General features: G+C 34.6%; 1 protein-coding gene across 4 annotated transcripts in view; it reads left to right on the top strand.

Annotated features, from left to right (window-relative positions):
* Positions 1-270: 270 nt before the first annotated feature.
* Positions 271-22,810, top strand: part of LOC134533155 (centrosomal protein of 152 kDa-like) — a 45,265-nt gene continuing 22,725 nt past the window's right edge. The window contains exons 1-6 of one of the 4 annotated variants that reach the window (XM_063370509.1): positions 271-603; positions 2,350-2,474; positions 4,526-4,673; positions 5,670-5,774; positions 15,355-15,594; positions 19,044-19,238. In XM_063370509.1, the coding sequence (XP_063226579.1) occupies positions 600-603; positions 2,350-2,474; positions 4,526-4,673; positions 5,670-5,774; positions 15,355-15,594; positions 19,044-19,238 (817 nt within the window). In that variant the 5' untranslated portion in view covers positions 271-599. Of the gene's footprint in view, positions 604-625; positions 1,254-1,278; positions 1,734-1,801; positions 2,168-2,349; positions 2,475-4,525; positions 4,674-5,669; positions 5,775-15,354; positions 15,595-19,043; positions 19,239-22,810 lie in introns of those variants that run through there. The other 3 variants (XM_063370510.1, XM_063370512.1, XM_063370511.1) reach the window with 3 other exon arrangements.

Here is a 22,810-nt window from a genome sequence, read left to right as displayed (position 1 = left end):
AAATCCCCCACACACTGTCAGCCTTCGGTAACCCAAAATGCCAACAGCCTGCAGAGAGATGCGTGCGCCCTGTGAAACGATCGCTGACTAGCTAAATTTTATGGAGAAAATAGACTGCGATATTTCAAAAAATATTTTAATTATTTTAACTATGTTGTCAAATATACTTGGTGACAGAAATTTCACAATTTGTCAGTCATTACGACCCACAGAACCTTGTACACTGATTAACAGAAATTTTGTAATAGGACTTTTCCAATATTTGGCAACAGTAAACAAAACATTGAATGAAATCACCGTGAAAGAACATATCTGCTTTCTATTGGCAAATCGCTAAACTTATTACATTTCCAAATTTTAATATTGCTGAACCAATTGGCTGTTTTATGGCTGTATTTAAAAATATAATCTTGTAAATGAAATTTGGTGGGTGATAACTTTTAAATAAGTAAATATAGAGGGCTATTACTGCACGCGTGCAATGCAATGGAATTAATTGGACATACTTTTGCTTGTAATACGAAGTCGTATTTTAAAGGAATGTTTTTAGCTTGTTTTGTATTTGGTTAAAATACTTTTGAAATTGTAGTGAAATCTTTATGGGTAAGTGAGGTTAATGTGTATTTTATCTTCTCTTCAGTTAGTGTTATCCTTAGGCCGGGTTTATAGAAAACGCAAGAACGCAGAAACGCAAGAAACGCAACTACGGTAAAAGTCCAACCTTAACTCTTCTACCAGCACGTTTATAAAAAAACGCAAGACACGCAAGAACGCAAGAACGCAACGCAGAAGTTGTTGAACTTTCTACTTCTTGCGTTTTCTCCTTGCGTTTCGGCCTTCTATACTGGTTGCTTTAGTATGTGGAAACTGAAACTGTCATGTAATGCATATAGAAGGCTTTGCGATTGTAATCGTTACGCTTGTGTTTCTTTATTTATGTTTAAGTCTGGCATTCTTCTAGTGAATACAGCGCAATGGAGGAAGCTGATTAATTTCTTATTCAGCTTATCCAAAATTTTCCCTGCCTGTACGATAAGTACAACAAAGATTTTAAAAATAATCATGACTTATTCCTGAAATTTTATTTTTTGACGTTGGCGATGGCCGGCGTCCTTGCGTTTTTTATAAACGACTGTGAATTTCTTGCGGTTGTCGCGTCCTGCGTTCTTGCGTTTCTGCGTTCTTGCGTTTTCTATAAACCCGGCCTTAGGCATGCACCATAAATCCGGCTTCTGCGATATAAAAATATAATGGTTGGTGAAGCTTGATTAGCTACGTTTAAAATTGTAAAATTGCGTGATGTTTAGTTAGGTTAGATGTAAATAGTTTACAACGCGGTACCATAACAATCATGGAAAATGATTGGACGTCGCGGCTTTTAAGAACGGAAAAAAAAGAAATCGAAAAATATGGTTTTTACTAACTACATACGTCCCTAAATTTACTCGAAGGGATGTTTTCGTAATTTCGACTAGTTTTATGAAAAAAATAAAATTTTATATTTTACAATTCGCTTTTACGCTGCCGCTTCCATTTTTTTTTTTTGCCCGCGATAAATAGGAATTCCTGAATTAACCCTGAAATTACTGTTTCTTAATTCCTACTGGTTTGTGAAAAAATAACAGTTTACAGCTTACATTAAAATACTTATGAAGTCACACAATCGCCGGAATTCAATGTTTATGTTTACCCGTGTGGGTTTTTAAAATATTTTTTTGGAGAACTTAGGCAATGTAGGTGTTCTAATAATGAAATTCATTTAAATAACTATTGAGTTGCAGTTTTAAGAATTTTTTTATGCCTCTATTTCATGTTTGTTATTTTATTAAAATAAGTAATTGAATTATGAAATGTTTGTTTTGTTACATTGCATTTAAAGTACGTACTGTTTTGAATGATGATGTAATGAATATGTCTAATGAGAGCCTAAAAATAGAATTAAATTGTTAACGTCGTTCATTTTCTGGAGGAATACGTGCTGTGCACTGAAGTAGCTGACACATTGAATTTTGCAATCTTTCCAGGGAATTATTTGATTACAGTCGTCGTATATTGTGTGTTTGTTGTGGCTGTTGTTTCATGTATCCAAGTTTATCCCTGGATCCTGAATGCTTGATCCTGAAGCATAGTCACTGAAACGTGCACTCAGAAATATATTTAAATTAATGTGCGTATAAATTGTTGTGTGTATGTATAGAAATGGATGTATTTATATGCTTAAGTACTATACAGAAAGTCCTCGATTAACAGAGACTTGTTTAACACACAATTTTCAGGAAGATAACCTGGCCGTTAATCTAGGACTTATGTAAAAATAATTTGTTTTATGAAATTTGCATATTTATCTAGACAATATGAATGGTCCAGACAACAGCCTATTCCAAGCATCTGATGGATTCATGATTCAAAATTTTAACCAAGCTGATGATGTGGAACGTGAGGCAGAAGAAGATAGAATAAGAAGGAATAAAGAGGTAAACTAAAAATCATTTAAAAATTAATGTTTCCTTTTAGTAGCATATATTGTGGGCCAAACATCTTGCGAGTTGGGCTCTATGTTAAAATGGAAACTGGTGCTTGGAAGGGACTAGCAGAGCCAAATAGTAGGCGGAGCCGTATGGAACCATATACTGCTGGATGGGCACTGTCTGATTATAAATCAACTTTTCTAAAAAAAATCAGCCATTTTATTGAACTGGTGTGTATATATACAGATAGATTCCATAAGCACTTCATAATCAACATTTTTTGAATGGGTATAGGCATGGAGTTAGGGATCGTCAGGAGACAGCATGCTGTGACGTAGTTGAAGTCACATTTTTATCTCGCCATTGCCATTTCGTCAACGCCGAAACATTGCGGAAATGGTGCGTGACCATGTCTGATGATGGATAGTAAGTGTCAATTAGAATCTCAGTCGTTAAACACAGTCACTTCCTTAAAATACAGTAATTTTAAACTGTTTCCACAATGTGAACACTATAATTGAGCCAGTGTTTTGAGCGTCTTACCAACATGGTGCAGACCATGAGCTGGAAAAAATAAAGGCTTTTACCAGTTACCATTACAACTTTACGATAAGTTAAAACATAATGCAAAAGTGGTACATTCCAATGAGAAAATGCTTCTCGTGAAAACTGGTGGCTGACAAAATTTGGGTGTAAAAATTGATCCACTTCTTTTAGACATCTCATTTGATGGGGAGGAGATAGTCTGAAGAATTCCTGTGACAATTATTTTGCATTTGGTGCTACAGAAAAGGTTATTGTTTAAGGTTAGTATAACAGTACAAATTTCTTGGCCCACATTAGTATTTTTGATAGGCCTACCTGTACCATACTTCACTTTCTGAACTAATTCAGCCCTCAGTTTTGGTTATTTATGTATTCCATAAATCCCATTTGAACATAATTAACTAAAAATGTAGAATCAGTCAAAAAATTGCCTAAGTTACAGTAGTACACACACATGTAAAAAATTCAAAAACAGAGTAAATTCATAGTAGCAGGCTACAGATACATTATAAATTAATTTCAAACATACATACATACACACACACATACACACATAAATAATAATAATAATAATAATAATAATAATAATAATAATAATATGAAACAATAAGAAAAGTACAAACTTCAACTGCAGTAATTGTTGTTGTAAAATGTATTTCCTTGATTGTAATATTAATTTAGTGCATAAAATGTGTTTGAAGAGTTTTAATTTTATCTTTTGCTTATTTTGCTTTATCAAAATCTCGGGAAGATTATAGCAAACTGTTTGGCACCAGAATATGCTTACTAAACAAAACTAACCTGAAAATAATCTTGTTTAGTGTTTTATTTAGTGGTTTTCTACCAATTCATAAAATTAAAAATTAAATTACAACTAAAAAAAAGTTCTTACCAGTCAGAAGGGAATTCAAAATAATTTTCGATGTTTAGTTTTACCCCATGGACAGCATTTTTCTTCATGATGCAAAATAACGTTGAAAATACTTTAATGTAGTTATTCACAATAATGAGCTGTGTGTTGAAATATTCATGGTTGTGACAGCTGTTCCAAAACTTCAGCCAAAACGTTAATATCAAAAATAAGTGTTTCTCCACAGCATATATTTTATTTAACCTGTTTGGGATCAGTAAGAAATTCTTAAGAACGTAGGGGCTCAATTTGGGCCACCTAAATTAAGATTGATAGGAGTTCAATTCAATGTGCTTGGCAGCCCATAAAAGAGCCTTAAGCAGCTCTTAAAAATTATGCGATATTGGTGAAACCGGTCAGTATGTACCAAAATGTATGTACTTAATAAATTGAAAAAAAAGTAGATTTTAATTGTTTTGCAACTGTCATTAGTAACTCATTTTTATTTTACAATGTTACGGTGTTTTATAAACAAAATTCAACTAAAAATGAAACCATCAAATCTGGTCTCTGGTCATGTCTCATTATTAATATTTGTATGTACTTTGGTAATGCTTAAAGATGTTAGTTTGATTATGTTTTTTTAATTTTTTTTTTGTAGCTTAACGAGTGCCTAGAGAAAGAATTTGGCAATATATTTGAAGGTGACGATGATGAGAGTGACGACAATGATGAGAGGAATAACAGTGACGATGACACAAACTACACGGCTAGCGGAAGTGATGTATCAGGTGTTGTTCAGGCAGGAGGTTGGTTTGTGAAATTTTCACATTTTATTTCACAAGAACTATTCAATATATTTTTCTGCTAGACCCAGTAATGGAATCAATTAAATTTGTGTTATTTGTGTCTTTACTAAGGACACTTTTGTTAACTTTGAAGTTGTGGATGACTTAATTTTGGCCATCAATAATAAAATGAAATTAAAGATCATCCATTTTATTTTCACAAGACCTGAATGACAGGTACTTACTTTTTTTTGTATGAATGGAGAAATATAACAATATCTCTTTCTTGAAGCAAACACTTTGCAGCTATGTGGTTGAAGCTCAAAGTCAAAGGTAGTAAAATTTTCAGATGTTTTCCATTTTAATAAAATAATATTTTTCATAATTGTATTTGAATCATTGAATTCCTTTGTTATGGTAGGTATATCCTTTTTGTATTTGAAATCCTTTGTAATTTTCAGGCTAATAAAACTTAAATATCAAGCTAACTGTTTTTATTTGAGCATGTTTGAAATATATGATTCACTAAATTATTTTGATTTCACTCAATTTTGTTTGGAAACCTTCTATATAAATTATTTAATTTTTATAGCAAAAGCCCTTATTATTTTATCTTTAATTTTGCAGAAACAGCACTTTACGGTTCATACCTATGTCCATGTTCATACATCTTTGGTAAGAGTAGTTAAAATAAATTAATTTTATAAATTTTTTTATCCAAGTATTTTGTAATAAAATTTGCCATCTCTTTGTGGGACATAGATTGAGGAAATCCCAGGTGTTTAACCCATGGCTACCAGTAGGGTGAGTATTTCGTGGCTGTTTCAAGAGAAGTCTTAGAGGAATGTCAATTAAAAATATTCAATTTTCTTTTTTAATAATTTGTTTTATCTTGCCTTAGAAAATTATATTAATGGAATCCAAAGTATAAATGTGAATAGCACCCACAATCAATCAGCTCAGTGGTTTGTACTCTCAACTCTGCTCTTTATTGTTTTTTTTTCTTCCTTGAAACAGATGAAGCAGCACTGGCAAAGCCAGGGCAGTTTTATGCAAATGGCACTGCCGACCAAGACTACCCAGAGGGCGACAGTGCTATTTTGGACTCTGCTCTGACTGCCGGTAGGTTTCATAATCCTACCGCCATCCGCACACATGTGAGGATGTGGTGGAAATTAGAACGAGATAACAAAACATTTGAATCCCTGTCAGTGTATTTGATTGTGTTTCTGCGCAAGCAGTGAAGCCCTTTTGTTGAGTACGGTTGCACATTTGAAGCAGCATGCGTTCAGACTTTACAGAGACAAAATGTGTCAGGCATAAACAGTACTAGCAAACACGGAAAATAACTCCTGACCATCGTGCAGTAGGGCTGTGTTGCCACGACATAATAACAACGGACTTATGTGACAGCCAAGGGGTGAGTAGAAACTACACAAAAGAAGCATGCAAGGCAGGGACGAATCTAGGCTCTTCTTCACCTGGGGCAGAAATGGTGATTAGCTTCCCTCCCCCCTTTTTTTTCCAAAAAAAAAAACTATAAACGTACCAGGCATAATTTGTTTTGTATGCTGCATAAAAACACTAGAAACTGAGTACCTAGGTAATAAAGATTTCCATTGAAAAATATGATTATTCATAATGAGTAAAATCTAAATATTGGTAGATTTGAATTTTTTTTTCCTATTAGCCTTTCAATTCACACTTTTTTGTAGGCTACAAAAATTTTGTCTGCCCATCCTGCACTTCCTCTAACCTGACACCCAGGGCAGTCTGCCCCTTCCTCCCCCCTTGTTAGATTTGACCCTGATACAAGGTACAGGACTGCTGCCGAGGGCAGTCCAATAAACCAAAGAGTACATCTACTTCTGAAAGGTAAATAGAGCCACCAAACACTTGTGGCTCACCCCAGGCTGGTTATGGAGCGAGAGACGAGCGTGCGAAGCCGTTGCCGTGACTCGCCAACGAGCGAGCGATGTCGGCCTGTGAGGCAGCTAGCCGTGGATGCTGCCCACAGCGCCGAAAGTGGCCGCCGAGGGATCTGTGACGAGAGGAGAGGGAAGGAAGAGGGTTGGGGGAGCCACATCACAAGTGTAGAAGGGGAGAGAGGTACACAGTAGGTGGTCTAGGCACGGATCCGACACTGCATGCATGCAGAAACACAATTGGCTCTTTCCCGTGGATATTTAGTAGTAGCAATTGCCACAGGATTTATTCATTACTCATTAACCATTTCACAATTTTTTGAAGCAAAAATATTATAAAAGTAAAATGATAAATCACTTCATTGTGAAGTTTTCTGAGCCACTGCAAGAAATTAAAACTAAGTTTTGTAATACTGTAATTATATATATTTTTTATAATCTCTGACCATTTGAATGTTTTGAACACTTCAATGCAGTTTGAAGCCATTCAATATGTTAAATGTTATAAAATGTGAACATTATTGAATAGATTGTGTAAAAAAAAACTACATCCATTTTAATACAATTTTTTCCTTCACTATATTGCCCTCTGTGTCTGTGACAGGCCCATTTTTAATACCTTTAATTTATATTGTTTAAACAAAGTATAAATTATTTCTAATCCTTTGGTTCTTCAGTTGATTTTGAAGTATGTATTTCTTTGTCTTCCCAGATTAATTTATGTTACAATCAAAATATGTATTCACAGTGCAATGTGTAAAAGATAAGTTATTTTCAGTGTTGAGCCATGCAGGTTTTTCTCTGCATGTATATTCTGAGAGTGCGGTAGTTACGCCCATGTTTGGTTTTAAAAATGTGTGTTAAAAATATTTCTGTTGTAAAAATTAATAAACTGTGACTGTGTGTATCTATATCGCACATGTATGTGTATTGTAACTTTTGACTTCTTAAAATTGAAATAATTTTTGGCTTGATAAGTTATGTAATATTTTTGTCCCAGTGACCCACCCTTATTAGCATTTGTGTATGTGTATGTATGTATATTGTATGTGTGTGTATACACTCGCGTGTATATACTTCACCTCTCCAGTGTGCACAAAAATGTGTAATTTTGTAAAACTGCTTTTCCAATTTTCACAAAACATTTTATTTTAATAACCTATTCTTTTATCTTTGCAAGGACCCCTTTATCATTAAAATTTGTACATTTATTTTCAAATTAACATGATCTGAACATAAGCACAGCAAAATGCTCTCTGTCTCTAACCACGAGTTGCTCGTCGCAATAATCCCAATTTGTCCAATTTTCTCATCAGTCTCTTATCAGACGTTGACCTGAACACATCTCTGCAAGTTTCATTCATTGTTTTTGCAAAACCATGGATACTACGCCAGAAGAAGCCACACAGTTGTTGCTTTGTTGCAAGCAGGCTGCAGTCAACAAGAAGTCGCTCATCAACTGACCTTGAGCCAATCTGCAGTCTCAAAGAGTATTCAGAAGGTTTCATGAAACCTCATAATGTGCAAGTAGTAAGGCATTTTCGAGAAAATCACAAGAGAAGTTTTACGCATCGAATATTATGTACCATTGTGTTCCATTGTGTTGTGACCATGAGCACGAGATGTTATGGCACAGGCAGTTTCTCTTTCTGTCTTGTTGGCAATGTTTGTTTAGCATTGGTGTGTGTGTGTGGGGGGGGGGGGGGGGGTTAGTTACAGTAGGGAAAATAATGTATGTCATTTAGTCTGCATACATGCAGGATTCTTGCCCTTTCATGATTAAAACTTAAAAGTATGAGTGCTTGAAAATTTGCTAAAGTATTGTCTACCAGTAGTTATCAGCCAAAGTCTTAAAATCAGATAAAGGGTTTGTAAGCAAAAGTTTAACCTATATGGTTGTTTCTGTTGCAGCCAATCTGTAGGCTTCACTAATGCAGGTAATTTTACTGTTATGGATTTTAAAGACTCATTTGAAATAAACAAATTTTTATTGAATGCTCTTCAAAGATTGAATTCAATGAAAATTGAAAGTCTTTATTGAAAGGTGTTCCACACACTTCTCCAGTATTTGAACTGTTTCAAGTAATTTGTTTTATTAAAGAATTTTTTTTAAACTTATTTCTTTATAATTAACATTAATTTACCAATGAAGAAAATGTTTTAAAACTGCTTCTTTACCATGCCATTTAGAAATTTGTTTTTAGTTCATGTATTTTATGTGGCATTTTCATTTTATTTCAAGAATTATGATTTTTAAATAATTTATAGTACCTAATTAATATTTTTTCCACTAAAATAATTGCAGTTTTGAATGAAGACTGAAAATCTATAACATACCCAAAATTATATTTTCTAATGGAATAGGGTAATTCTCTTGAAAGATATGGCCATGGATAAACGTATGGGTAACGCCTAATGACTTTCAGCAGTTTAAATTCTTTACAAAAATTAATGTGATTTTAACCAATATTTGACTTTGTGAATTAGCTGTCAAGATGTAAACATTACTTTTTTTGCGTAATTCCAAATGATACAGTAACTACATTACAGGCTTATTACAAACATGGAAAATTTTAAAATGTGTGAGAAAGTCAAGGTGTCATGATGGTTAGGCATACATATAAGGGAATGTCATGAAATAATTTTATTGAACTGTAAAATTTAAAAAAAAAATTAATTTTTGCTCATTATTTTCAATTGGTCTGAATAATGGTATTATTTTCTTTCATTATTCCTGAGAAAAACCACAAATTAATATATTTACAAAAAATATTTCCACATTAACAGATAAAAATCACTGTTTTTTTTTAGGAATTTTTGGAATGGCTGAAACGTTTTTTCTTTAAAGTTGTACAGCTCCACATGATGTGTTAAGAAAGTCAATTTCGTTTAGTTTTTTATGATACATTTAAATGCTGAGATTTTTTGTTTTATTAGGTAATTCATGAGTAGGTTTATGGCAAAATTGAGCTTTTTACTTTCAATCCTTCAAAGTGAAAAGAAAAAAATATCTGTTAAATGAGAAAAATGAAGAAAATAATTTATTCAGAGCTACATTAAGGCAATTGGTGCATGGAAAATATTACGACAAAACTAATTTAACTGTACATATTTATTTTTGATGCTTCTTTTTAAGACATAATATACCTAGGATATTTTTAATAAACTTTTTTTTACTGAGTTATGTCATTTTAAATGCATTTATTTTTATTCCAAGCCAGAATTATTTAGAAAACACATAATTATGTTAAACTTAAGTATAGTTCAAGAAACGAGTGTACGAATAGGTTTCTGCACATATAAAAGTAAGAAGAAAAAATTTTCATCGTCAAAATTACAGTTTAATATTGACAATTTCCATTGATCACTGCTGGACTACTTCAGGAGCGATTTAAAGAATAAATTTAAATGAAAATGAAAACATAATTGGCAGAACACTATTGAGTTATGTATATATTTTCATATCCTTTTGTTTTTGATACGATCCGACTCAAAACATGCCCTCTGGAGTGACAGTTCTAGTGCTGCGTGTAAAACTCTCGCCGCCGGGAAGAATGTCCCCACGACGTGCCGCTGAGGGCGGCGCTTGTCGCAACCAGGTAGTCCGGCGGAGCTCCGGCCGGCAGGCCGCAGCCTGCGGGTGGGGAGGGGGAAGAATGGGGTGTAGAGGGATGACGAGAGGAGACCGAAGAAACGAAGGGTCTGTCAAGGTCGCGCTCATGGAGCTAATATACAGTAATACATCTGGAGAGGACAAGGGAAGACCAGCAGAGGATGCGAGGTGAAGCCGGGTATCGGCTTCCTACGCTGGAAGAAAATGAAAAAGAGCCAAACACGCCTCGCGCGGCCGAAGAATCCTCCAAACTAAACTCGCAACAGCTCTGAAACTATCAAAACAATCAAACTGAAAATTTTACTGGAGTATCTATAAACATTTTTCCCCACATCGCTTTAATATTTTTTTCGAAACATGAATGCTTTCATTTTTAAAAATTAAATACTTATTTACTGCCAAAGTTTTTGTGATTACGCAGAGTAAATTACAACATCGAGGAAAAATTTTTGTTTGCAATTGTAAGTGGGGGACACTAGCGTATGAAATAAGGAAGAAGCCTCAAATTTTATTTATATACCCCTTTTGACGCCTTCAACCCCATACTTTTATTTTTACAGAGAGTTGAAGTGGGAATAATGTTTCAGTGGGTAACACTACCGACATTTGTCTTCGGAACGCACTTCTTTTTGTTATTATATATCTCAAAATTTATAATTTCATACACAATGTTTATAAAAACGAATTCTTACTTACCTCATTTAATCTATTACAAACCTCTTGTAATATACGTGTATTAGTAGAAGAACCAACGTAACATGCAAACTTTAGGTAAACACTGGTAGAGAATTGTTTGGAATAACTGAAATGCTATGCATATACTGACAATGTAAGAAACTTCCAATTTTATTAATTGTTTGCATAAGAATTAATAATTTTAAAAAAATCATAGAATAGGCCTTTATAGACTGAAAACCTTTCACGTAGTTTCAAGTCGCGTACATAAAAGTTTTTTAATATATATAATTACCAAATATTGTTGAATATATTTAACATTTTTATACATGTTACAACACACATATAATAACAAAACCTATATAGTATATAAAAAGACAAATGCCAAATTTTAGCATTTTGTATTTCTTTTCTCTGTGTGAATAAAATAACAGTTCTTAACGTAGTTGCTAATACTGTACTATATTTCTAAAAAAAAAATTACGAAAACCCCTGACATCGTCACCATAACAATGATAAATTTGCAAAATAATTAAGGCACATTTTTTAATGCTACGAAGCACACTCTTAAGAGAAATGTTTTAAACTTATGTTGGGATGTAACTAATATCTTAAAAGCATTGTGAAACCGTTACTTTGAGGGGAAACCTTAATATACCGAACACCATACCATCCTTTAATCGAGTACGATTTTCGCTTCTTAAGACCCATTTGTCTTCAAAATGCACTGTACTGTGTAAGTAATAAATCAGTCTTAAAATAAGTTTATTATTTTATCTTCCTATTTCGTATTCTAATTGAAATAAATATCAGATAAGCATGTGTTACTTGTATCACGACATCAAGGTATTATTTATCAGTAATTAATATTTCATTTTATTTTTTTGTTAACTAATGTGCATAGGGCAGTGCACTAGACATCACTACCTGTGTGTAGTGTTGCGTTACACTTTTTAACGCATTAGAGTTTACATAAAATGATAAATTCAAAATTTCGTTTAAAAGTATAAATATCAGCGATCAATTTAATTAATGTCCAGTATAACTCAGTCAGTAAAACATTCGGAAATATATATAGGACCTGTTAACCTAAATATTTGTTAACAGTTAAACTGAACTAAGATGTGTTAGAGTGGTTTTTTCTCTGTCCGTATATTAGAGGTATGGAACATCAATAAATATAGTTTAAAAAACTAAAGAAACATGCTTTTAAAGATTATCGAACTAAAAAGTTAAAAATAATTATAAAATTTAATTTATGACAATAGTATTTAAGCAATACTAGTATAAATGAGAAAAAAAACTTGAGGCGCTTTGTGCCATATTTTTTGTATATTAAGCGCCCCATGCTTTTTTCTCATTTATACTAGTATTGCTTATATACTATTGTCATAAATTAAATTTTAAAATTATTTTTAACTTTTTAGTTTGATAATCTTTAAAAGCATGTTTCTTTAGTTTTTTAAACTATATTTATTTTTAACTTTTTAGTTTGATATTCTTTAAAAGCATGTTTTTTTAGTTTTTTAAACTATATTTATGTATAATTATCATAGGGAAATGAGTTACCGACACTACCTATTACCATCTGAGATAACTATTTGGAGTTGCAACGTCACAAAGAAATGGTAAAGTCTCTCCGAATCATTTACAGTTAGATGTATGGATATAATCTTAGAATTTACCAGAAAAAAAAAAATATTTTTTTTTCCGGCGTGGCCGGGAGTAGAACCCACGATCGCTGAATACGAAAGCTGATGTCTCAGAAGTCGCGCGCCTTAGACCGCTCGGCTAACGAACATGATGAAATTCGTGGGACATTTTACAGTGCTGAGCCACTCACTCTTAGTCGAAAGAGTTACAGACGGACAGACAAACAAACATACAGGTGAAGCTAATATAAAGCATGTAATAAAATACGCATCTGTCGCCCATTTACTTTAAATACAGAATTATAAACTACATATTGTGAAAACATTCTGCAGCAGTTTTTGCTGAACGTAAAAACACGGATGAGAAGACAGACAAAATGTGTTTGGTAAGTGATTTTTCGTCAAATGAAATGGAACAGGACAGTGCTTATCAGAATGAAATTACAGAACTACTTTTGTGCAAGGAAATGTATTTTACAAAGACATTTCAAGAGAAATCACCTTTAAATGAAATAGATCTTGCTGACATGGAAGAAATAGACTTAGATTTAGAGGCCAGGCCCCTTTCAAGTGACGAAATTTCTCTTGAAGGGCTGAAATATGTTTCTGGCTATATAGCTCACCGTTTCAGAAATAAATATCCTGACCTTGGCACTACGGATTTCAATTCGGAGGACGATAGCTGGATACATGTACAATCAAAGGGTAACTTAAAATGTCCCACTAATGAATATTTTGAATTAATAAAGATCGCTGAAATGTGTTTTGATAATATTCATGGCAACAATTTGTGCAAAAAAGAGCGGATTTTTGAGTCACTGACTAAAATTATTTGCGGAACTACTGAAAATAAATATCCAGAAGTTATATACTGTTTTGTCAGGACAAGAACGTATATACGTATCAAGTATTTGAACATGAAATATTTTAACGAACAAGACCAAAAACGCAAAGAAAGAAATAAGATGAGGAAAACTACCCTCTAAGATTTTTCAGTGTGATAGTGTCCACTTTCCTTCACCATAATATGTATGTTCATAATTTATTTACGATGTTTTTTAATTACTATATTTAAGAAAAGCATTTATTGTGAATATCGCAGCAATTATGTAGGGCTTAAGGTATTTATTGTATTCCAAATATTGAGTATGTCATTTTTATTGCCTTTATTAAAAATAATATATATATTAACAATGTAAAAAAATTGCGATATTTTTGTATTGCTATTGCAATTTCGTTTCTTGTAAACATTATTGTAGATTTTTTCATATTGAAATTAAATTTGCTATAGGGTTGTTTGTATTTTAATTTAACAGTTATAAGATTTTTTATATGATGTTTACTGTTTACAAACATTTGAAAAATATTTCCTTAACCATATCTCCATTTCCATGGCAATAGTCTTGTTAGCTTTTCGGGTAACTCTTCTACATGGATGATAAGATGGTGCGACATCTAAAACATATCACACCACCTTTACATAACTATAAAACTAAGAGGTGTTTTCTTTACATAATATTAAAGCACAATGTTTCCTTGTGGCGTAGGTGATTTAGAATTTCCATTTATCTAGAAAAATGGGCTTTCAGAATGTTTTTTAACACACAGTGTTTGGGAAGGTTTTTGAAGAAAAAAATTGACTACGCGTTTTATTTTTTTTCAGCTGAATTCGGGCACTTGCATGAAATATAATTAATCCGTAGGAAGCGCAATGGTTTAAAGTATTGATGTTGAAGATTTGAAAAGATTTATTGAAATAGTGTGAGAGAATGAGTGAGTTGAGTGAGAAGAGTGCGGGAGTGGCCACATGACGTCTGCGCAGTTGCGGACAAAAAATAATCCATTCCGCCTCCCCATGGCGAAGGATGAGTGAAAGAGAAAACCTGCTAAACATTCCCCTCCTCCGGGCACGATAGAACCGTATCGGCTGTGTGTTAGAGGGAGAGGGAGATAAAACCTTCGAGGTTCTGTTAATTCCTCCTAGATGGCAGGCCGCAGAGCGACCGCCAGCAACACCCTTCCCGTATGAAGGCCATCTCGCCACTGACGAGCTGGAACTAAGCTCCTGACCTCCCTACATAGTAACGGTCACCCATATAGGCATCTAGACTCTTTAGTGGTCATATGATACAAAATTCATTGTTTTCGGGCCTGTGACCGTTTTTTACCGTGCACCAATCGCCTTAATGTGGGACCAATTTTCAAAATCTAATAATAAATTCGTTTTAATGCTCCTTATACCACGGATCATTGTTTTCACCCACTCCATAAATATTAGAAAGTTGTTTTGTTGAAGAGTCATCTTAAGAGTCTTCTTATTATTTCCAGTTTTTGCTGGCTTGTTAGAACAAGTTTATTTTCCTTGACATGTTCGTACTACACCACAGTCGCCACACTGAAAAATCACTTCACAACAACGGCGAAGGGCTTAATATAAGTTAGGTGACGCGGTGCATGCTCCAAGGCTGTGGTCTTGCCAAATTTGCCGATATGGCCTCAGTGTTGTGGTATCATTGCTCAGAAATACCAAAAATAGTAATTTTGTACTTCTTCTTTATCTAGTGTAGAAACTATTGAGACTTTGCTATGTTAGCATTGCTTTATTGTTTTTCTTATCGGAATTTGTGATTTAAGACTACAAAATTTTTGTACTTTGGTGAATAGTAATATTAAAAACAGTACTTTTTCATCGGTGCCATTGTTAATATGCAGTTAACTAACCCACGGATAAGCGGGAGTTGACTTTATTATATTTTAATGCAAATTTAAAACTGATTATCCAATAATTCAGTGTGTACAGATGAATGACATTTGATGTGATCTCATTTGTGTTGCAGTGCTGCAGATGAGTATGCCTGCTGAAAATCACTATGCCAGTGGTTTGCAGAGCCGATTGTCGAGTGTGCCGGAAGAGGAGGAAATGTTTGAAAGCCAGGACTATCAGCAGACTTGCAACATAAATACCTCGGATCATTATCTTTACTGTTGCAAGTTAAATCCGGAATGTTACAGAGACCACAAAGCTGTAAATGAATATCCGCAGTCACTAAACGAAAATGAGTTATACCGGGAAATGAGTAAGCGTTAATCTTAATTCCATCTGTTGCATGAAATAATAATGTTATGAATATTAGGAACAATTTATTTTCCTTGTCTTGTTGAAGAGGTGCTTGGAGACACATTAAGAAGTAAAAACGTAATTCTGGGAAATCAGAGAAGGCTTCGGCCATGGGCGGTGGTAAGCAACTGTCTTGAGCATTTGCCAAGAGTGATTTCGTAACCAAGAAAACAGAAATAATAAATACTGGTTGGGGATTTGAACCCAGGTCATCCTGAATGCAAATATAATGTTTTTACCATTGTGCCATTTTGCTTGGTTTCTGAAAATATACTAGCATTATTCACTGCAGGGGCAATGCAATATAATTACATCTATTTACTAAGGTAATTTGTTTGTAAAATATATTAACCACATTTGACTCATTTCCATTAGTTAATTTTCATTGGTTAAATTTTTTTTTATTACTATTGTACCGTGTATTAGGGATTTAGGCACGTTTTATTTAAAATTTTGTAATCTTAAATATTTTTGGAAAAAATTTTTTTTCTCTCATCTTATTTTCTTTACGGCCAGGCCCTCAGCCTCTGTTCTCAGAGGCGAGCTGATTTTCTTTCCCAGCCTCATGCTAGGCTAGCATTCTGGCTAGTATTTCTCCCGCCTCCAGGCACGTCGTGGGCCGGTAACTTTATTTCTTCGCGTGACCACTTTTGCCTAGAGCAGCTTGTGAAGCAGTGCTGAGCCCTGCTAACTCTGTCACGAATCGGTATAAGGTTCACTAGCAGCAAGACACGACAGGAGGATCCCGTGGGCCTTGCGTCCCACAGACCATGCGTTTTTTGAAGCCATCCCCCTCCTGCTCACCCACCCTTTCTTCTCAGAAGTGAAGCTAGGAGCGACGACCGCTCGGGTACGTTAACCATCTCAGGCTTGACAGCCGCAGTTACGATTCTGGACTTTAACGACATCTAGCGACGGCTGTGGTCACTAATGCCACTTGTGGGCGTCGGCAGCACCGACACCAGCGCTCACACGGAGGTAACGACAACCTCTCTCCCCCTTATGTCTCAGGCCGCTAGGTGGCACCACTGGTTACTCCATTACCCCCTAGCTTGATACTCTCGTCGGTCACTAGTCGATTTATTAGTACTTCTTCTCGCCACCAAAAGATAGCGCCTCAGTCGCGCAGTCACTCCAGTAAGATCTAATTTTTTTTATGCCGGACACCTTCGGGTGGACTCGGTAATTTTCGGCTCAGAGCCTACCCCCCCCTCCCATTCTCTAGAGACCCCGCGCTTATGATATTCTGGTGATATCCCGCTCTGAACTTACTTCGGTGCGCGCCTCCTGACTGACTGGTACTGTTTGTAACTGCGATCTTCGGCGAATCATCGACATCGCATCGTATATTATGTAGTCTTCTCAGACTAGAGGGATGAAGTCCCTATCTAAAATTAATATTAACCAGTCAGTAGTTTAGTTGAAAGTAGAGAACCTTGGTTTTTTTTAAATTATATATATATACATATTTTTTAACTCATGATGACTTCCGTGTCTATCGCGCATCGTGGTTCGGGTTTTCGGAGACGAGACGCCCTCTCCTGAGCGCCAGGACCAACACCCTGTTTTGGTAAGTCTTGACGTCATCCCCCCCTTTAATTTTCCTTCTATTGGCCTTTTACGCCATTTAAGTATACTGTCTGGAAACAGGTCTAATTCTTTGGAATTTGGACCTCTGTTTCAGACAGGGTTCCAAGTTTGGGGCAGCCAAAATCCTCTGCCAGGACCCACTGGAGTCGGTTCCTGAGCAGAATCCACCATCTTTAGACCTACTACCTCGATCACCGTCTACCTACAGCCCCGGGTGATACCCGCATAATTCTATTATTCTATTCACGAACTCAAAAAAAAAATAGTGTAACCCAGTTAAGACAGCGGACAGTAAAAGCAAGTCGAGGAGAAGAAATTTATATTATGTTTTGCAAGGACTATATGTACAACCCTTAAAGTTACCAATGTTGATTTCATTAATGTTCTTAAGTATTGTTATTTTTGTTAAACATTCAGGGCCGGCCCGATAGTAAATAAGTTCAAAGAATATAATATAATAAGAGTAATTGTGAGGAATTTAAGTAAGATCACTTATCAATGAAAAACAGATGTTACTAAGGAAAATTTAATCTATAAAAAAAAAGAAAGAACAATGTTTATTAAAATAAGGAAGTCTATAGACGTAACAGTTGTTTTTATTTATTTAATATATAATAACGATCCTTTTCCTCGCAAGTGTTCGTAGGGAGTCTCTAAATTTTCTTTGTTTACTCCTAGTGTCGCCTCTGATGTTGACTTTTATAGCTATGTATTAATTGAGGGCCCCAGTATTCAGAGTTTCCAAATCTTTTAACCTACTTATTTAATTATTCTTTAAGACACTTGGGGTATTACACTATGTGAACCTGCATGTTTTTGTAGTCTACTCATACATTCATTATAGGTATCAGTTTTGTTAATGTAAGTTATTAGAAAGATATATTTGGCTCAGTTACAATTATATTTTGCTTTTTTGGATGGCTCGAGACAGTAGTTATTTGCAATTAGATGGCTAACTGGTCCTGACTAGTATACTTAGCGACTGGATGAAAAACTAAGAAAACTATTTTAGATGTTTTGATAGGGAGAGTGAAAATTATATAAATTAAGCTTCAAATAACATTGGCATTGAGGTTATTAGAGATTATGTAAGGTAATGAGATGCTGATAAAGCATTGATGGAGTGAATGGTTGGAGGTGATCTTGTGTACCCGAGAAAATTCACCGGCACATGCAACATCCGCCTCGTTTCCAATTTGTGATCCAAAAGAAATCAGGCTCTAACCTGCCGGGATTCAAACATGGATTGTTTTGGTGAGATTACAGTGATCTGAACCTCTCAGCCACCATGGGTCCAAAATAGGGAGAATGAAAAACACAAGTGAAGTCAAGGTGCAGTAAAAAGAATCTAGCTTGTACTTTACAACCTCCACTGATCATTGTGTAAAGGCTACAATTATCCGTTCAAATCCCTGCCCGGGGGGGGGGGGGGGGGGGGGCGGTCACACCCGGATTTTTCACAAGCATGAACCGTGCAGACGTTGACGTCAGCTAGGTTTATTTGGAGGGGGGGGGGGGTGTGATCTGGTTTTCCCCATCTATTCATTCTTATAGTGCTCGATTCCCATCTCATCACCTCTCGTCATCTCTAACGACCCAGATGTTGACCAAACGTTAAACCCCTATTCATTCGTTCATGGTCATGCATCTTCAGGGTTTCTCGGAAAGCCTATCCTTGTACCTGCCTGTGCCTGCAAACACATAATCGTTTGGAAGCTCGGCCGCGTGTGTTGCACGGTCCCGGAAGGGCGTGGCCCAGCGACCGGCTGCCGGCCGGAGGGCAGAGAGCCGTCGACACGTGCCCGCTGCCTCTTGCAGGTTACAACGGCACGGAGCAGCTGCAGGTGCTGTACGATGTGAGAGTGCGCGAAGTGCAGAGGCTGCAGCAGGAGCTGCAGGCGGCGCGGGATTCAGCGGTGGAGAAGCAGGACCGGATGTCTCAGGAGTTGATGTTGACTGAAGCAGAGAAAAACAAGGCAGAGTGTTTGCACAGAGAGGCAGAGAAGCGCTTATGTGAGTGTTAGAAGTACAGAAGTTCTTCGATTCAACATGTTTGGAACCACTTAGCGATTTTGCCGGATTATCGAATGTTGGTTAAATTTTTAATGTGAATACCAAACTGAAATTAATATTATGTACAATGGTATTTATGAAAAGTTTTAATGAGCTGCTCTTTAGTAATGATGAGTATGGACAAGATTATGTGGTGAATTGTGATAAAACCGAAGTAACACTGAAAAGCGTGTAAATCGCCATTATAACACCGAAATGTAAGTTAATACACCATGAAGGACCAAAATGCAAATAAAAGCATAAAATTAATCAGCATTAATAACCAAGCAATTAACTCATATCAATAAAAACCTAATCTTTTAAAACTGTAAATTCAATAAATTTAATTTATTTAGCGGAAAATACGTATGTACCAAAATGTATGTACTAAAAATATTGGTTAAAGTTTTCCTTTTTTTTTTTTTTTTTTTTATCTTGCAACTGTTATTAGTAACTCATATTTACACTATGATGTTGCATTTTCCAAACACACAAATATACTTCCAATTTATTTTATTTGTTCCAAATAGCTAAACATGCTTTTAAAAAGTATTATATCTTAAAAGTGCAATATATATTAGTCAAAATCCTTTAAATGCAATTTTTTTTTAATATGCTGTAGTTATGAATAAGCAGAATTCATAAAAAATAACAGTAATACCGGAACCTCCTGTTTTTAAAAATGAAGTTATCCTAACAATAGAACTATATGAACTTGTCCCTACTGATGAGCATTACTGTTTAGAAAAATTTTCTGATATTTCGTTGCATCCTTGACCCAGATCTCTTCAAAAAACCATTATGAAAACGTAACCCACTAGAAACAGAGAAACAGGAAGCTTTGTACTGAAATTAAAACAGACTGTAACGCTGAGTGAATTAAAAATGCTGGCAGCGCAGTGATGCAACCTGGTAACCAAACTCAACAGCCTTAATTCACCGGAAAAAATCTGAACGTGTACGGTGAGTTTGGTGCTGGTTTAGATAATGTGCCGAACCATAGAATTCCGGATAAAAGACCTTTCACTGTAGTATGCTTCACTGAAAGATAGTGGAAATTATGTTAAAACTAGCTGAAGTAGTTCGACATTGCCCTGGCCAAACACATCATAATATAAGGAACAAAACTACCGAATTACAAGTGTGTAGGTCATCAGATTATAAACTTGATGCATCAAGGATATGCATCAGTAGAACAGGGATGTCAATCTTAAGCTTCATTTTATGGGCAGGTAACTCCTAGGCAAGATGTGATGGACCCAAAAACTGATAGCATGTTACAAATCAGCATCTATTATTTTGAAATCAGCATTTTTAATGCAACTTATTTGAACCGAATATTTACATACTACATTTTTGTAAACTAAATATTTATTTATATTATATATTATTATTATTATATATATATATATATATATATATATATATTACCTACAAATAACCCTCTATTTCAGTTTTGTACCAAAAAAAAGTTTTTTTCGTGCTTTTCTAGACCAAAAACACAAAAAATAATATTAATACCTATTGCACTTTAAAAAAAAATTGGTACTGCAATATGCTAGCAAACATTAAGTTGCAGTTTTAATTTATAGGAATTCACAAATAAACTTAATTAATTGTTTGGGGCTTATTGATTGTTTTGAAAACATCTAACTTTGCTGCATCACAGAGACATGGCAATATCACCACTATGTTGGTCATGAAAACTACGTACAGAATAACTACCAGAAAATCACTGCTTGGTCAAGTGTACCATTCAGGGGGATACCAATAGGGTATTTGACAGGTTTTAGGTAAATGTCTAAAATTGTTCATTATGACATAATACCTAAGCAATTTGATTAATTCTTTGTGAAGTTATCTATTTTCTATGAATATCACCATCAAAGTTTAAATGAATAAAAAAGCCGCCAAACCGGTGAGACGCCATTTTTGCAGGTCACCTGATGTCATGACGTCACATGCTTGTAAACAAACTGTTAGCTTTCACATAGAGGTGTAAAAGTAACGAAAAAAAGCATACCCATATGTATTCGTTACTATAACAATTAGTACTCGTTACTATCGTATCGTTACGTTACTTGTTACTTCTGATACAGCATAAAATGCTATATTATGTTGCAGCAACGAATCGAGTCGTATTGCGTACGCGTACAGTATGACGTCGCGTAAATAATAATAAATAGAATATAAACTATTAATATCTGATAATTAACAGTTTTTGTTAACCATGTAACAATTAAATCTCATTAGAGCAGTTTTATTATATTATCTCTTTTAAGATAAGAACAAAAAACGTGAAAATACGCGATAATAAAAAACAAAAACATACATATTTCTAATTTGTAAAAAAATACTTTCTTATAAACAGTAAAAAACTTGGACGACGAATTTCCAAATTATACTTAATAAACAAACATCGTTCTTAGTAACGTAAAATCATCGAATATGCGCGCGCATGCGTTAAACAGGGTAAAACATACGAAAAATGCGAGTAACGAAATCCAGCCGTGTGTAACGTTTCGTTACTCGATACTAGATGGCGCACCCGTGATCTACCAATGAATTATGATCTTGATTTGAATAAAAAGTAAAATATATCGTGCATTCAACTTACGACCATTAGTCATTATTTTACCACAAATTTTGATTATGTCTAGAATCTTTCGACGAACTAAAACAGAAAAATTATGTACCACAGTAACAAAAATGTACAGGATCATGCCATCCATAGCAAGAGACCAATTTGGATACGCGATACGGAACTCTTACCTATTAAAGTAATGTTGACATAACTGTGGTTCACAAAACGATAATTTTATGAATAATTTTATATCTATATACATTGAAATACATCATTTCATTTTTATTCGCTTTAAATTAGTTCTAACGGGAGCCCTACTTTTGTTATTGAATGGTCAATCCAATCAATCTGTCAACATTATATAAAATGTTTACAATAATAAAACGTTTTTAGGCTTTTCTAATTTACTTAATTATTTAAAAGTATATTTTAATCATTTATAATAACACTTACAACGCTACTTTCACGTTTTTTAATTCTGCAGCATAAAATTCGGGATTGTTTTTAAAAAATAGTCCGACCATTATTGCGTCTATTCTCGGGAGGTTTCTACTGTCAGCTTTAATGAAGTTGGTCTCCATCGTATTTTTTCTAATAATTACAATAATTTATTACTTTTAGTCAGCATTAGATAAGAATACTAGTTAATATGACGAAAAAACCTTGAAGAAAACACCGATGCACCGTACAAAACTTCGACTGGCATTTACTGTTTACAAGCAGGTGACGTCACGCCAGATTCAGCCAATCCCGTGCGTTTTCAATCACGTCAAACATGAGAATTTAATTATTTTATTAATGATTTCTTATAATAATCATATATATTTCTGAATAATGCGTTGGCCAAATTGGTTTGGAAAAATGTTTACTGTAAAGCTAACAACTTTTAAATCAATATTTTCACTATAATCAAATACCCTATTACCTGCAGTATTGCTGTGGTTTATTT

Source organism: Bacillus rossius, chromosome 6, assembly GCF_032445375.1.
Source record: "Bacillus rossius redtenbacheri isolate Brsri chromosome 6, Brsri_v3, whole genome shotgun sequence".
In the NCBI taxonomy this organism is placed as follows: domain Eukaryota; kingdom Metazoa; phylum Arthropoda; class Insecta; order Phasmatodea; family Bacillidae; genus Bacillus; species Bacillus rossius.
The sequence above is the reverse complement of the archived record's forward strand: the minus strand, read 5'-3'. Positions and strand labels throughout refer to the sequence as shown.